The following is a 15711-nucleotide window of genomic DNA, read 5'->3' as shown; positions in this document are numbered from 1 at the left end:
GGTTATGTCTTTTGTTTGTATTGGTATGACACAAAAAAGTGGAGAAACAAAAAGCCAAATCTGACACACTCAAAGCAAAACCCCAAAAATGGACTGGACAAAATTACACTATCACAACAATCTGGAAAAAAATAACTGAAATCAATCACTTCCTGTAACCACCAGTGAATTTCTTACACCTCTCTAGCGGAATTTTGGAGCACTCTTCTTTCGCCAACTGCTCCAGGTCTCTCAGATTGGAAGGGTTCCTTTTCCCAACTGCTGTTTTGAAATCTCTCCACAGGTTCTCTACGGGATTGAGATCTGGACTCATTGCTAGCCAGTTCAGTGCTCTCCAGTGCTTTGTCTGAAACCATTTCTAGCTGCTTTTTGATGTGTGCTTTGGGTCATTGTCCTGCTGTAAGACCCATGACCTCTGACATAGACCCAACTTTGACACTGGGCCCTACACTGCACCCCTGAATTCTTTGGTAGTCTTTCAGATTGTATAATGCCATGTACACGGTCAAGACATCCAGTGCCTTAAGCAACCCCAAAACATCAGTGAACCTCCACCATGTTTGACTGTAGGGACTGTATTCTTTTCATTAAAGGCCTCATTGCTTTTCTGAAAACAGTAGAATGATGGGCTTTACCAGAAAAGCTATAGATTTTGTTTCATCTGTCCACAGCACATTCTCCCAAAAGGATTTTGCTTCCGCAGATAAGTTTTGGCAAACTCCAACGTGGCTTTTTTAGGTTTTTGTGTCAGCAGTGGGTTCCTCCTGGGCCTCCTACCAGAGTGTTTTTGCAAGGGAGAGTGGGCAAATTATGCCAAGTCAAGATGTGCCATGCTGATGGACTCATACCCAAAAAAACTGAGCGCTGTAAAAAATTCAAAAGGTGCTTCAACAAAGTACTAGTTTAAGGATGTGCACACTTATGCAACCATATTATTTTAGTTTTGTATTTTTACTTCCCTCCACCTAAAAGATTTCAGTTTGTTGTTCAACTGAGTTGTACAGTTTATACCTTACATTAAAGGTAGAATAAGCTCTGAAATTATTTATCTTTGTCTCGTTTTATTACAATCACTGAAACCTGACATTTTAACAGGGATGTGTAAACTTTTTACAACCACTGTACATTATGGACTGTTCAGTGTGAGCAGTAACTGGACCACCAATATCATATGGAATCTCCACAGCAGAGAGCTTTACAAAATGACCTAGATGTTCCTATCTCGCTGAGAGAAGCAGTGATAAGTTCCTGTCCAATTTTTAGTGAGAAAGCACAAATTTGGTTGGAGCTGCAACTAATCAAGTTACAAGTAGATTTTTAGAAAATTATGTTGGAGTTGTGTGGAATGACAACACATTTTTATTATGTCAAAACCTTTTTTTTTGAAGGGACACTTATTTTTTAACAATGGAATGGCTTGATGACTAGCTCCTGAAACTCCTCCTCTCAGCAACCCTGTCATTCAGACAGCAGGCTCTGTTATATATGATGTGCCACATCACTGCATATTCACAGGGCATAGCCAATGCTTCTCACCACATTCAAGGAACTAAATGTGTGGGTCTCTTCACAAAGTAAATTTTCAAACTTAAAGATTGTTTAGACAAACAGTAGGCAAGAAATAATTGAAATTCAATGTTTAAATTAAAGTGGTTCTAAAGCCTTAAGGTTTTTTTTTACTTTAATGCACTCTATGCGGGAGCAGCTGTCAATCAAATTCTGTGACGAGGGAATAGGGGACAGGGCCGATCCGTGCTGTCTCTGTTTTTAGACTGATATCTAGATTTAGAACACAAAAATGTCCCCAGAGAAGGTGGCTTTCTATAGGGGCACTTGCCAAAGAGGAGAAGCTAAGAGCAGGACCCCAAAAAGTAGAGGATCAGGGCTGCTCTATGCAAAACCACTGCATGAAACAGCATGTCATGTTTAGTATTTTAATTGTAAAAAAATATATAAGATTTTAAATTTGACCTTAGATACTTAAAAAAATGAACCTACAATTAAGTAAATAGCAGCTTTCTGCACATAAGCAAACTTACACAATAACAGGAATATAAGCAATAAACCTACATAATACCTTCTGTAAAAGGTAAACTAAAGAGAATTTGAAGATTCACAAAACAACACTTACTACTTGATTTTGAGCCCATATAGAAACCACTCCACTGGAGATGGATGCAATTATTGGTCGAACAGGATGCCACTTATAATAGAAAAAAAAAAGAAAAAATGTTTAGAAATAGTAGCTGCCAGATGTAATATAGAATGGTGGATTCTGCATCCCCATGTTCGCAGCGGTCAAAAGGCTTTTGCCTATTCACAGCCACATAACCAGTTAGCACTAACACACTGTATACCCAACCACCACTATGAGAATAACCAGACTTCTCTATTCTAGTGATTCGGTGACTCATCACCTCTCAAAAATGTAGAAGGCATTACTTAAAGTGCCTTCCTCTCTTTCCTACACAATACCTATAGTTACACCTTTCACTAATATTTATGCTCCAAATTATTATTGTACAGGATTTATATCGCGCCAACAATTTGCGCAGCGCTTTACAATGTGAGGGCAAACAGTACAGTTACAATACAACTGAATACAGGAGGAATCAGAGGGCAGTGATCGTTAGAGCTTACAATTTAAAAGGCGAGGGCCAAGTGATACAAAAGGTAATAACTGTGGGGGATGAGCAGATGGAGAAAATACATGTACACTTGTTAGGTGGAGGCAGGATAGGCTTCTCTGAAGAGAAAAGTTTTCAGGTATCGCCTAAAAGTGGACAGAGTAGGAGATGTTGGACATATTGGGGTAGGGAATTCCATAGGATGAGAGAGGCTCAGGAGAAGTCATGCAGGCGAGCATGGGAGGAGGTGACAAGGGAATTAGAGAGAAGGAAGTCTTGGGAGGAATGAGGAGTGTGATTTATTTATTTCAGGTACTTAAATAGTGCCGTCAATTTACGCGGCGCTTTACATATATATTGTACATTCACATCAGTCCCTAACCCTCAAGATTTGGTTGGTATTTTGAGACTAGGTTAGTGATGTAGCTGGGGGCTGGTTTGTGGATTACTTTGTAAGTTGTTGTTAGTATTTTGAATTTAATTTGTTGGGCGAGTAGCAGCCAATGGAGGGAATGGCAGAGAGGGGTAGCAGACACTGATTGGTTGGTAAGGTGAGTGAATCTGGCAACAGCATTCATGATGGACTGGAGGGGGGATAGCCTATGTAAAAGGTAAGCCATTGATGAGGGAGTTTCAGTAGCCGAGGCGAGAAATAACCTGGGAGTGAATTAGGAGCTTTGTGGTGTCAGTGGTTAGGAAGGGGCATATTTTGGAGATGCTGTGGAGGCTGAGACGGCAAACTTTGGAAAGTGATTAGATGTGGGGCCGAAAGGAGAGTTCAGAGTCCAAGATTACACCTAGCACCCTGGCATGTGGGGACAGGTTGATGGTTGTGCCATTGATCTTGATGGAGGCACGTGGGGGAGGAAATATTAGGAGTTCTGTTTTGGATAGATTGAGTTTGAGGAAGTGGTGTGACATCCAGGATGATATGTTGGTCAGTAAGTTAATCACACATGAGGAGACTGTTGTTGTGCGCTGAGGGGTAGATTTGGGCGTCGTAGAAATTATATTGAAAGTCATGGGAGACTATTAGCTGCCTTAGGGAGGAGGTGTATATTGAGAATAGGAGAGGTCCAAGAAAAGACTCTTGGGGGACCCCAACGAAAAAAGGAAGAGGAGAGGAGGAAGAATTGTAAGTGACACTAAAAGGGTGGTGGGATAGGTAGGATGAGAACCAACGAACAGCACAGTCACGGATACCATAGGAGTAAAGTTTTTTTTTTTTTTTTTTTGAGTAGGGGGTGATCAACTGCATCAAAGGAAGCTGAGGGGTCCAGAAGTAGGAGTACAGAATAGTGTCCATTGGTTTTTGCTGTTAGTAAGCTGTTTGTGAGTTTTAGGATAGCAGTTTCTGTGGAGTGTTGAGGGTGAAATCCAGACTGAAGGGGATCAAGAAGGTTATTCTTGATGAGGTGGTCGCTGTATTGGTTATAGACCAGGCATTCTTGTTTGGAGGAAAAGGGGAGCAAGGAAATGGGGAATAGGTTAAGATTGGTGGGGTCCAAGGAAGGCTTTTTAAGTATGGGGGTGACTAGGTGCATGTTTTAGAGTGTTGGGAAAGGTGCCAGAAGAGTAGGAGAGCCTCAAGATGTGAGTTAGAGTGTAGGATAGAGCCAGAGGGTGACCGTAGTATTTGAGAGGGAATAGGGTCAAGTGGACAGGTGGTTAGGTAGGCGTTAGAAAGATATATAATATAGTAATAAATGTGAGCGCTCTAAGATAAGCAGCTGGACACTCAAGGAAACCAAATAAAAACCTTGTCATAAACATAAACTAAAAAAGTGCAGCGCCAAACAAAAATTAATATTGATAAATAATGTCACCGATAATCAAGGCATATATCAGTGACAGTCTATATCGTAAGGCAATGTGATATAATGATCCAATCCAGTGGCGGTGCTCCCAGTGATAAGGTAAGAATTTATCTGTGAAGGAAATCCGTGTTGATTTACACATTGTGTATTTGAATTACGCTTCTGGTGACTGCGTGATTCTTACCTTATCACTGGGAGCACCGTCACTGGATTGGATCATTAGATCACATTGCCTTACTATATAGACTGTCACTGATATATGCCTTGATTATCGGGGACATTATTTATCAATATTAATTTTTATTGTTTAGAGTTGGGCGTTAGAAAGAAGTTTAGCAAACTCATCTATAGTAGCAGGGTAGAATAATGGTAGTGTTGAGTGTACCTGTGGACATGGGGTGATACTAATGCATGAACCTGCAAGTGAATTACCCTTGAAAAGATAGTAGAAACTATCCTAAACGCCACAGTCCCAAAATAACCTGAATAACTCAAATTTATGATCTTACTGCTCAAATACTGTCTCTCTTCCAGCCCCATTCCAGCTCTCTCCCCCCTCCAAACTCTGTCTCCAACTCCCCCTCAGCTTTCACACACACACACACACACAGAAATGTTTTTTACAATAGTTCCATTTCCAGAAACTTGTATAGGTGTACTACATACAGCAACATCTAGAAGTAGTTCACCACGAGTTCCATGCAGGATTTTCACCAGATTTCCAATGCTCTTTTCCCAAATGTAGAGAGCATGCTGCCGAGCAGAGCCTGCTACGATATACTCTCCATCTCCAGAGAAGCAGCACTTCTTCCAAGGAGTTCTGTGAATGGAGAAAGTTTTACTTATTTTTGCTGATAACTACTTTGGCTTAAAAGCAAACTGTTCAACTGGCCCTAAAGCTATATTTGGCAAAAAAAAAAAGTTCAGTGACCATAAATATGAACCTAAAAAGGAGAACTGCCACAAAAATTCAATTATATGATGGCAATTGGAACTTTTTTGAAAAATGTTGGTGGACACCCTCCTTGCATTTAAAATGGAATTCTGGGCAAAACCAAATGACATATGACATAGCCTGTTACTAGCATTAATGCAGCCATTTTTGAGTTTCCCTGTAGCAGTTTTATCACCCGTTTTCTTACCAGACAATCTATTTTTCCACCTTCAACAGGGTAATAACGCAGTAATGCTACAATAAAATCATGCGTTGTCACCCTGGAACAGAAATTTTTAGATCAACAGGTTTAAATGGGCTTTAAAAGCATTGTACACTTTCAAATGTTTTGTTTTTTAACTAGACATTAGTGTAGTTATATTCCATATGTAGTCTGTTTACGTTACCACCTGTTGTGGTTGCAGTTTCTAGTGTTATGGCCAATCAATTCCCCATGTCCATGCATTAACACACCAAATTTGTCCCTATTCTGTAAATCGACAAGCAACTTCTTGTTGCAGGTCAGAATCCATGCCTCACTATTTCCACTGTGTTGCAAATATGGGAGTACTAATGTGATGAAATGAACGATGAGCTCAAGTACTGATGTGATGAAATGAACGATGAGCTCACCATTGTTTTGCTTTCCTTGCTTTGTGTGAACTAATAATTAGCTCTCACCTGAAGAGCACTAGACCTAGAGACCCAGAAATTGGTGGATATGTAGTTTCTTCACAGGAAGTGTCAGTTTTTACACTACAGACATAGGTCATGCATTAACCTTTGTAGTGCCATGCCACATACCTCATGTATTAGCACAAACAGAGACCTCTGAAAGTAGAATGTGTCGATCTACTCTACTATAATCTGTATAGGCCAACAAATAGCACCAGGAAATAACTTTATCAACACACATCTTACACTGGTGAAAAACACAAAGTGCAGGTAGAAAGGTTTATAATGCCTTTAAACAAAAATCTATGAAAAATTAAGTCCAACATCAGCTAACACTTTTTAACCACTTGTCCAACAGCACTATTTATAAATGGTTTAAACACACATTACAGCCAACTGCTGACTTTGTAGTGAAAGCGATTAGGGTGGTTGTTCCTTTTGGAAAGAATTCTAAATTATATGAATAAAATTCCTCCTGTAAGCGGCTGTTAAAGGCCAATTGTCTCTGATTTACTTTTGATTATGTGCCCCTTAATCATTTACAGAGAAAGCAAACTGTTGAAATCACTACTATCAGTGTTACAGTTGCAAGAAAATGTATGCGAACCCCTTTTGATTACGTAGAGTTTTGCATGAATTGGGCATAAAATGTGCTCTGAACGTCATCTAAGTCACAACAATAGAAGAACACAGTCTGCTGAACATAATACTACACAAACATTAGATGTTGCCATGGTTTAACCACATGCCGCCCAGCCACCGCATATAAACGGTGGCAGGGCGGCGCTCGTAGGCAAAAGCACGTTTTAAAACGTGTGCCTACAAAACAGGCAGGGGGCGCGCGCGAGGCACGCGCCTGCCCTACCTGTCCCGCGGGTGTCAGCAGCGGGTCCCCGCCGCCGGGTCACGGCCGGTTTTTACCGGCCGTTTTCCCGCGATGAGCGGTGAACACTGAAACAGAGCAGGGCTGCATTGTTTACACACAGCCTGCTCTGTGACAGTTCGCCGCCAAGCTGCAGAGGGAGAATACAGTTTCTCTCCCTCGATCAGCTCCCCCCTCCCTCCCCCCGTTCAGTACACACCCCCGCCCCTTAGTAAAACACTCCCCTCACACAGTGAACACTAAAAATGTTAACCCCTTCCTCCCCAGTGACATTAGTACAGTTTCAGTGGTTTTTTTTTCACTGATCACTGTATTGGTGTCACTGGGGATGTCAGTGACCCCAAGTCAGCTCCCCCCCAGTGTCAAAATGTCCGCCTCAGTCCCGCCATAAGTCGCTGGTCGCCGTCATATGTCGCTGATTGCCGCTATATGTCGCTGATCGGCGCCATTATTAGTATAAATAAAAATTAAAAATCCCAGTATCTTTCCCGCCATTTGTAAACGCTATAACTTGCACGTAAACCAATTAATTTACACGTATTGGGTTTTTTTTTACCAAAGACATGTCGCAGAATGCATTTTGGCAGAAATTTATGACTAAATTTGATTTTTGCATTTTTTTTTACAGGACATGTTTTATAGCAAAAAGTCCAAAATATTGTTTTTTTTTCCCTCAAAATTGTCAGCCTTTTTTTTTTATAGCGCAAAAAATAAAAACCGCACAGGCGATCAAATACCACCGAAAGAAAGCTCAATTTGTGGGGAAAAAAAGGATTTAAATTTCATTTATGTACCGTATTGCATGACCGCGCAATTGTCCGTTAAACTAGCGCAGCGCTGTATAGCAGAAAAATGGCGTAAATTGCAGTATTTATACCATAGTTTGTAGACGCTATAACTTCCACACAAAGCAATCAATATACACTTATTGGGATTTTTTTTTACCAAAAACATGTAGCAGAATACATTTTGGCCTAAATTTATAACCAACTTTGAGTTTACTAAATATTTTTTATAGCTGAAAGTAAAAAATATTGTTTTTCTTCAAAATTTTTGGCCTTTTTTTGTTTATAGCGTGAAAAATAAAAAGCGCACAGGTGATCAAATACCACCGAAAGAAAGCTCTATTTGTGTGAAAAAAAGGACGTAAATTTCGTTTGGGTGCAGCATTGCATGACTGCGCAATTATCAGTTCAATTAGTGCAGCGCCGAGTAGCAAAAAGAGGCCTGGTCATTAAGGGGGGTAAATCCTCTGGAGCTCAAGTGGTTAATTGCACATAACATGTAAACATTCACAGTGCAGGGAGGAAAAAGTATGTGAGGCCTTAGCTTAATGACTTCTCCCAGAGCTAATTGGAGCTAGGAGTAAGCCAACCATGACTCCAATCAGTGTGATGATATTGGATGTGTTGCTGAGAGCTGTTCTGCCCTTAAAAAACACACACCTGTTTTGGGTTTACTGGTTTCAAGAAGCACTGTCTGATGTGAACCATGCCTCGCAGAAAAGAGCTCTCAGAAGACCTACGATCAAGAATTGCTGACTTGCATGAAGCTGGAAAGGGTTACAAAAGTATCTCCAAAAGCCTTGATGTTCATGTGTCCACGGTAAGACAGACTGTCTACAAATGGAGAAAGTTTAGCACTGTTGCTACTCTCCCTAGGCGTGGTCGTCCTGTAAAAATGACTGCAAGAGCACAGCGCAGAATGCTGCATGAGGTAAAGAAGAATCCCAGAGTGTCAGCTAAAGACCTACAGAAATCTCTGGCACATGCTAACATTTTTGTTGACACATCTACAATACGGAAAACATGAAACAAGAATGGAGTACATGGGAGGACAGCATGGAGGAAGCCATTGCTGTCCAAAAAGAATATTGCAGCACGTTTGAAGTTTGCAAAAGAGCACCTGGATGTTCCACAGCACTACTGGCAAAATATACTGTGGACAGATGAAACCAAGATTGAGTTGTTTGGGAAGAACACACAACACTATGTGTGGAGAAAAAAAGGCACAGCACACCAACATCAAAACCTCATCCCCACTGTAAAACATGGCGGAGGGAGCATCATGATTTGGGGCTGCTTTGCTGCCTCAGGGCCTGGACGGATTGTTGTCATTGATGGGAAAATTAATTCCAGAGTTTATCAAGACATTTTGCAGGAAAATGTACGACCATCTGTCCGCCAACTGAAGCTCCGCAGAGGATGGGTGATGCAACAGGACAATGACCCAAAGCATACAAGTAATTCAACAAAACAATGGCTGCAACAGCACAGAATACGCCTTCTGGAGTGGCCCAGTCAGAGTCCTGACCTCAACCCCATTGAAATGCTGTGGCATGACCTTAAAAGAGCGATTCACACCAGACATCCCAAGAATATTGCTACACTGAAACAGTTTTGTGAAGAGGAGCGTTCCAAAATTACTCCAGATCGTTGTGCAAGTCTAATCTGCAACTACAGGAAACGTTTGGTTGAGGTTATTGCTGCCAAAGGAGGGTCAACCAGTTATTAAGTCCAAAGGTTCACATACTTTTTCCTCCCTGCACTGTGAATATTTACATGTTATGTGCAATTAAACCATGGCAACATCTAATGTTTGTGTAGTATTATGTTCAGCAGACTGTGTTCTTCTATTGTTGTGACTTAGATGACGTTCAGAGCACATTTTATGCCCAATTCATGCAAAACTCCATGTAACCCCAAGGGGTTCACATACTTTTTCTTGCAACTGTATATGGTTGTCCCAACCCCCTTCTAACTTTTACAGGACAGCTTGACCTGATTAGAGAACAGAAAAAAAAGTTCCACTTGTCTACCAGGACAAATTTTTAATTTGTTGTACACCTATTAAAATCTGCATTTTGTGCTACAAATTACTTTAAATTCCCAAACAATTATATTTTTTTTTTTCAAAAGCAGAGACCCTAGAGAGTAAAATAGCAGCAGTTGCAATTTTCTACTTCACAGTGAAACAGCTATTTATCAAACGCATATTTTCAGGAAAAATACACTAAAATGCAAGTACAAACTAAAATGTTATACCCATTATTTTGGTAATATATAAAAGATGGGGATGTGCTGAGTAAACAGATACCAAACATGTAAAGCCTTAAAACTGTGTGCACCAGTGAAATTGAGAAACAATATAGTACCCAAAATTTTCCATAGGCAACACTTTAAAAACTTTTACACATTAGTTTAGAATTAGCTGTGATTTCTAGCCCTACAATTATATCTCATGCTCTGATTCATGGTGATACCATGCACATTTATATCTACTTACATGTGCATGCTCTGCACTGCAAGTTGTGTACACTACTGGGATGTGTACAGATGTGCTTTTAAATATTTGTTACTCTTTAAAACTTTTTTTTTTAATTTAACTTTACTGCTATCACAAAGACGAGAGTCTCACACATCAAGGCTAAATGCCCAGTGTGCATGAGGCCTAAAACATCAATAAAAAAACATTAAAAACTTACAAAAAGACATCAACAAACAGTTTGGAAAATGTGGATTTTGTTTTTAAACCCCAAAAGGCTTGTCTTATAGAGCTTGACAAGAGAGCTTTAAATTAATTAGTCAGTCAATCTGTACCTGTTCACTAAATCTTGAAGTTTTTGCATAGGCTCTGGCTCCCCATCTCTTCCACAGGTAAGTATTTCCCTTCCGTCATACACTCGAATTATTCTGTCTGCTGTATTTATCAAAAAACAGCTACACAAAAGATAAACAATATTTACTGAACTAAGTAGTAGACATACTTCATCAGAAATGTGAACTTTCAAAGCTCACTGTTAACGCTTGAACAGTAATATATGAACTTTAACTGCTCCATTTTATTCCAAACAGTTCAGCTAATGAGCAGGCAGTAGAATGGAAAAAGTTGCCAAGAACTCAGTACACAAAAAAAAAATGCTGAAAAGGAAGGCCTTTATTTCTATACTGCTTTAACCAATGTTTTTTCACATAGGAGAGAAATATATGAAACACTGATTCTTATATAATGAAGAAATTACAAAACAATATCTGACTTCCATAATACACCAATGATAATCTGAATATAGTCAGTATGTGATACCATGATATCAACAATGCAAACCCCATCAGGAAGATTTCTACCAGGTTTTCAAACGTTTTAAAGAGACTGCAGAGCATCATATTCAGGAGTAGAGATTAGATGGCAACTGCTTTAACAACAGCATAATTCACGCTAAGTATACAGTGGAGTTGATTTACTAAAACTGGAGAGTGCAAAATCTGGTGCAGCTGTTCATGGTAGCCAATCAGTTTTGAACTTCAGTTTGTTCAATTAAGCTTTGACAAAAAAACAAGAAGCTGATTGGTTTCTATGCAGAGCTGCACCAGATTTTAAACTCTCCAGTTTTAGTAAATCAACCCCATTCTGTCTTCCTGGAAGACTAAAATATGAAAACGAAATTCTTTCGACCAGGAGCGGACACTCATAATCGAAATTGGAATGGTCGCCACTGAATCGTTCAAATTTCGATCCATCTATGACAAGCTTGAAGTTACGCCTGGATGGCACAATTAAGCCCCGAGAGGTTGGCTGTGTCCTCTATATGAATTTTAAAGTTCATGTTCAACCTTGTCTTCGATGTGCCTTTTATGCTGGGGTATCCATAAGATTATTTCAGCGACAAGACAACTTTAGACATACCTGTTTCTAGTGGTTGGAATACATTTGCTCTATGGCATGCAGGGCGAACCTTGAGCAAGAAGTTTAGCTTGTTATACACCCTTCTGTTGGACTTTTAATCTTTCCACTTTCCTAAATAGACAGATTCCTCGCCTAGCCAATCCTCTTATCACCCCCTCTATTTTTTCGCTCTCCTTTCCTTGCCCCTTCCTTCTTCTATTATACATCCCTCTCCTATTTTCTTCTCCCACGACTCTTGAATACCGTTATAGTCTCGGCTTGAATTTCTGTTGTATTTCAGTGGGCTGGAAAGCCAGTTGATCTTTCGTTCAACAGCTGGATTCAGAATGTATGCATACTGTACTGAAGATCTAATTATTTGCTGTACTTCATACTTTGGGCCTTTTCCAGTGTCTTGTTGTGGAAAAAATTAAAATACATAAAGAAAAAAAGATGTTTGCAGCAGGTGAAAAAACAAAAAAACATACATAATGTCTCTGGCTCCCAGTCAAGCCCTGAAAGATGGAGCCACCTATCAACCAACCAGCCAGCCACTGGATGCCAACAATTTTGTCTGGCACCTTCCTTAACTTGGAGCAGCTCTGCACAGTCAGTGCAGAGTATGCAAAAGCCAGCTATCAGCTGACTCTGCGTCACAGGAGAACATTAATACATTTTTTTTTTAATTTAAATATTTATTGATTTTTCATAGCAATAACAAAACACTTTCATCTCATTCATAATAAATATACATTATTATTTCTTATTACTTTTATTTTTCCTTCTTAAAACATTACCCCCTCCCCACCCAGGCCCCCCACTCTGAATTCTTCACAAACTCTTATCTAAAGCAAGAATATCCTACCCATCCACCCACTCTATGTCATCCTACATTTCACTTTTTCACGTTTACTGCAGAGTTTTCCCTTTTTTCCCATTTCGCGTAATATACCTCCATCTTATCTTCCTGCATATAATATAGCTTCTCCATCTTACTAATCCAGTTCACTCTTTCTATCCATTCCTCCTCTTTCGGTACGTCTGTTTTCCTCCAATACTTAGGGATCAGACTTTTTGCAGCGTTCATATAATACCCTAAACCTAATTTCTTGTATTTACTAACTGATAGCTCTGAACTATGCAGCAAACACATCCCTGGGTCTAACCCAATATTCATCTCAGTTATGATCTCAATTAAATGTACTATTGTTTTCCTGAATATTTGAATTTTTGGACATTCCCACCAAATATGATACACTGTCCCCACTTCCCCACACACTCGCCAACACCACAGTGATTTCTCCCCACTTATCTTATATTCTATACTCGGTGTAATGTGCCATCTTATCAGACATTTATAATTTATTTCTACATCCCTCAAACTTACATTTTCGTAAACTAATCTATTTATTTTTTTCTGTTTTTCTTCATCTAATACCACCCCCATATCTCTTTCCCATTTCACTATGTGCATTGGTTTAGTGTTTGTGTCTAATTCTGTGAGAATTCTATATATTTTAGCTGTTCCGTGTTTCCCATCCCCCCGTGTATCCAACAACCTTTCAAACAAATTCCAGTCCTTTTTCATTCTCAGAGGTTTTGGGAGGTTTCCCCAAAAACAATTTAATTGGTGAGAACGCCACTCATCTAACCTAGTGAAAATCTTTCCCTTTGCCAAATCTTTAAAGGACTTCAGTTTCCCCTCCCCCATTATATCTCTTAGTTGAACATCTTTCTTTTTAAACCATCTACCTGTTATCTCCTCTCTACCTGGGGGAAAAAATTCTGTATTTCTTAGTGGCATTAATATAGAGTTAAATTCCCACTTCATATATTTGTGTATTTTATCCCATTCCCTTAAAACATTTACAGTGTACAAACTTAAATCCTCCTTCAATCCTCTATATTGTGCCGGTAACCATATAATTCTATTCAAATTAGTTCCACTGAGTGTATTTTCAATTTTTCCCAACTTTTCCCCTCAAAATTGAACGTCCAATCGAAAATTCTCCCTAATATTACTGCTTTGTAATATCTCTTAATATCTGGAACTCCCAGACCAGCCTTCCCTTTGTCTCTACTTAATATTTCATAGGACACTCTCGGTTTTTATTACTTTGAAAAAGGCTTCTGGGAGTTTAATTGGGATCATTTGAAATCTATATAAGATTTTCGGTACAATTATCATTTTTACCAGGTTTGTACGTCCTATCCATGATGGAATTCCTCTAAGGTTTTTAATTCCCCCTTCACTTCATTTAATAATGAAATATAGTTTAGTTTATACAGATTCTTATACGCCGCAGTAAGCCTTACTCCTAAATATTTTATATCTCTTTACTCCAAATGAAGGGGAATTCCCTTTGTATTTTCTCTTTTTCACTTTTTGGGATATTTATATTTAGGATCTCAGTTTTTGTTGGATTCATTTTTAAATTTGATAATTCCCCATATTCCTTCAACGATTTCATTAAGTTTGGGAGTGTTATCCTGGGATTCCCCACATAAAAAAGCAGATCGTCCGCAAAGGCCACCACTCTATGCTCTACATCTCCTATCTGAATTCCCCTTATATCTCCATTCTTCCTTATTGTGGACAACAAGGGCTCCAATGACATAACATATAATAAGGGGGACAAAGGACAACCCTGTCTTGTTCCATTTGACATCCCAATGGGCTCTGTTTTTTTCTCATTTACTATTACCACTGCGGAGGGCTCCCTGTACAACTTTTTAATCCATTCCCTCATTCTAACTCCGATTCCCAGAGCCTCCAAGGTATCCATCATGAAGCCCCAGTCTACTCTATCAAAGGCCTTTTCGGCGTCAATCGAAAAAACCACCGCCGGTACCTCCCCTTTTCTACTTTTTTGAATAAGCATCAGGGATCTCAACCCATTGTCCCTGCCCTCCCTTCCTGGGACAAAGCCCACCTGGTCTCCATGTATCCATTCAGGCATAAGCTCTTTCAGCCTATTCGCTAAGACCTTTGCATATAGCTTGGTGTCTGAGTTCAACAATGAAATTGGCCTATAGCTAGAACACTGTGAAGCGTCTTTTCCTTCCTTATGTAACAGTACCACGTGAGCCTGTATAGATTCTCTCCTCATGTCCATCTCTCCTCCCAGGGCATTCATATATTTCTCCAGTTTGGGAATCAATAGTTCACTAAATTTTTTATAATACCTCGCCGTGTAGCCATCCGGTCCTGGGCTTTTCCCCGTCTCCGTGCTTTTTAGTGCCACTTTTATTTCTTCTTGTGTAATTTCTGCTTCTAGGTGGTTTAATTGATCTTCTTTTAGTTTCGGTAGACCCGCATTTTTTAAATATATCTTTCTTTTTTTCCTATTTTCAATTTCCATATTATTTACTGCGTCATAGGGGTTGATGTTATACAACTTTCTATAATAATCCATAAACACCTTTGCAATCTCCTTATTTGAATGAACCAGTTCTTCCTTAGGGATTTTTATTTTATCAATATAATTCCTATTTTTCTTTTTCCTTATGGCTCTCATTAGGTATTTTCCTGGCCTATCTCCCCTTTTATACCTCTCACTTAACACTTTGTTATAGACTCTCCTTCTCTCCTCCTCCATCAAAGTCTCTAACTCCTCTTTCTTTTTTATTATCTTCTGCTTGATTTCTTTTGCTATACTATTTTTGTGTGTCTGTTCCAGGTCAGATATATCTTTTAAGAGCCCACTAATTTTCTCTCTCCTTTCTCTTTTCTTTCTTGCCCCAATAGCAATCAGGATACCTCTTATATATGCCTTATGAGACTTGCATACTGTAGCTATCGACACATCCTCTGTCTCATTCTCTCTAAAAAAACTCTCAATTTCTTTCCCAATCTTCTGGACGGTATCCTTATCCAGGAGAAGTGCTTCATTCAACCTCCATCCTACCCCATCTGTTTTCCTCCTTCCCCATCCCATCCTCAATACAACAGGGGCGTGATCTGAAAGAGTCATTGCTCCTATGTCTACTTTAACCATTGACTCAATAAATCGATGTTCTATCAATATATAATCCAACCTTGAATAAGTCTCATGTGCATTTGAGTAAAATGTATAGTCTCTATCCTTCATATGCATAATTCTCCATGTGTCT

At 39.4% G+C, this 15711-nt stretch overlaps 1 protein-coding gene across 2 annotated transcripts in view; it reads right to left on the bottom strand.

Annotated features, from left to right (window-relative positions):
• The window catches only part of RBBP5 (RB binding protein 5, histone lysine methyltransferase complex subunit), a 58564-nt gene that overhangs the window by 23457 nt on the left and 19396 nt on the right, over positions 1-15711 (bottom strand). For both annotated transcript variants that reach the window (XM_089681116.1, XM_089681117.1), the window contains exons 7-9: positions 10536-10655; positions 5111-5264; positions 2132-2203 (exon numbers count right to left, since the gene is read on the bottom strand). In XM_089681116.1, coding sequence (XP_089537242.1) covers positions 2132-2203; positions 5111-5264; positions 10536-10655 — 346 coding nt within the window. The remainder of the gene's footprint in view (positions 1-2131; positions 2204-5110; positions 5265-10535; positions 10656-15711) is intronic.

The sequence above is a fragment of the Staurois parvus genome, unplaced genomic scaffold (assembly GCF_062004578.1).
Source record: "Staurois parvus isolate SC_StPar_1 unplaced genomic scaffold, SC_StPar_1.0 ptg000261l, whole genome shotgun sequence".
In the NCBI taxonomy this organism is placed as follows: domain Eukaryota; kingdom Metazoa; phylum Chordata; class Amphibia; order Anura; family Ranidae; genus Staurois; species Staurois parvus.
This window is presented reverse-complemented; position numbering and strand designations above follow the sequence as displayed.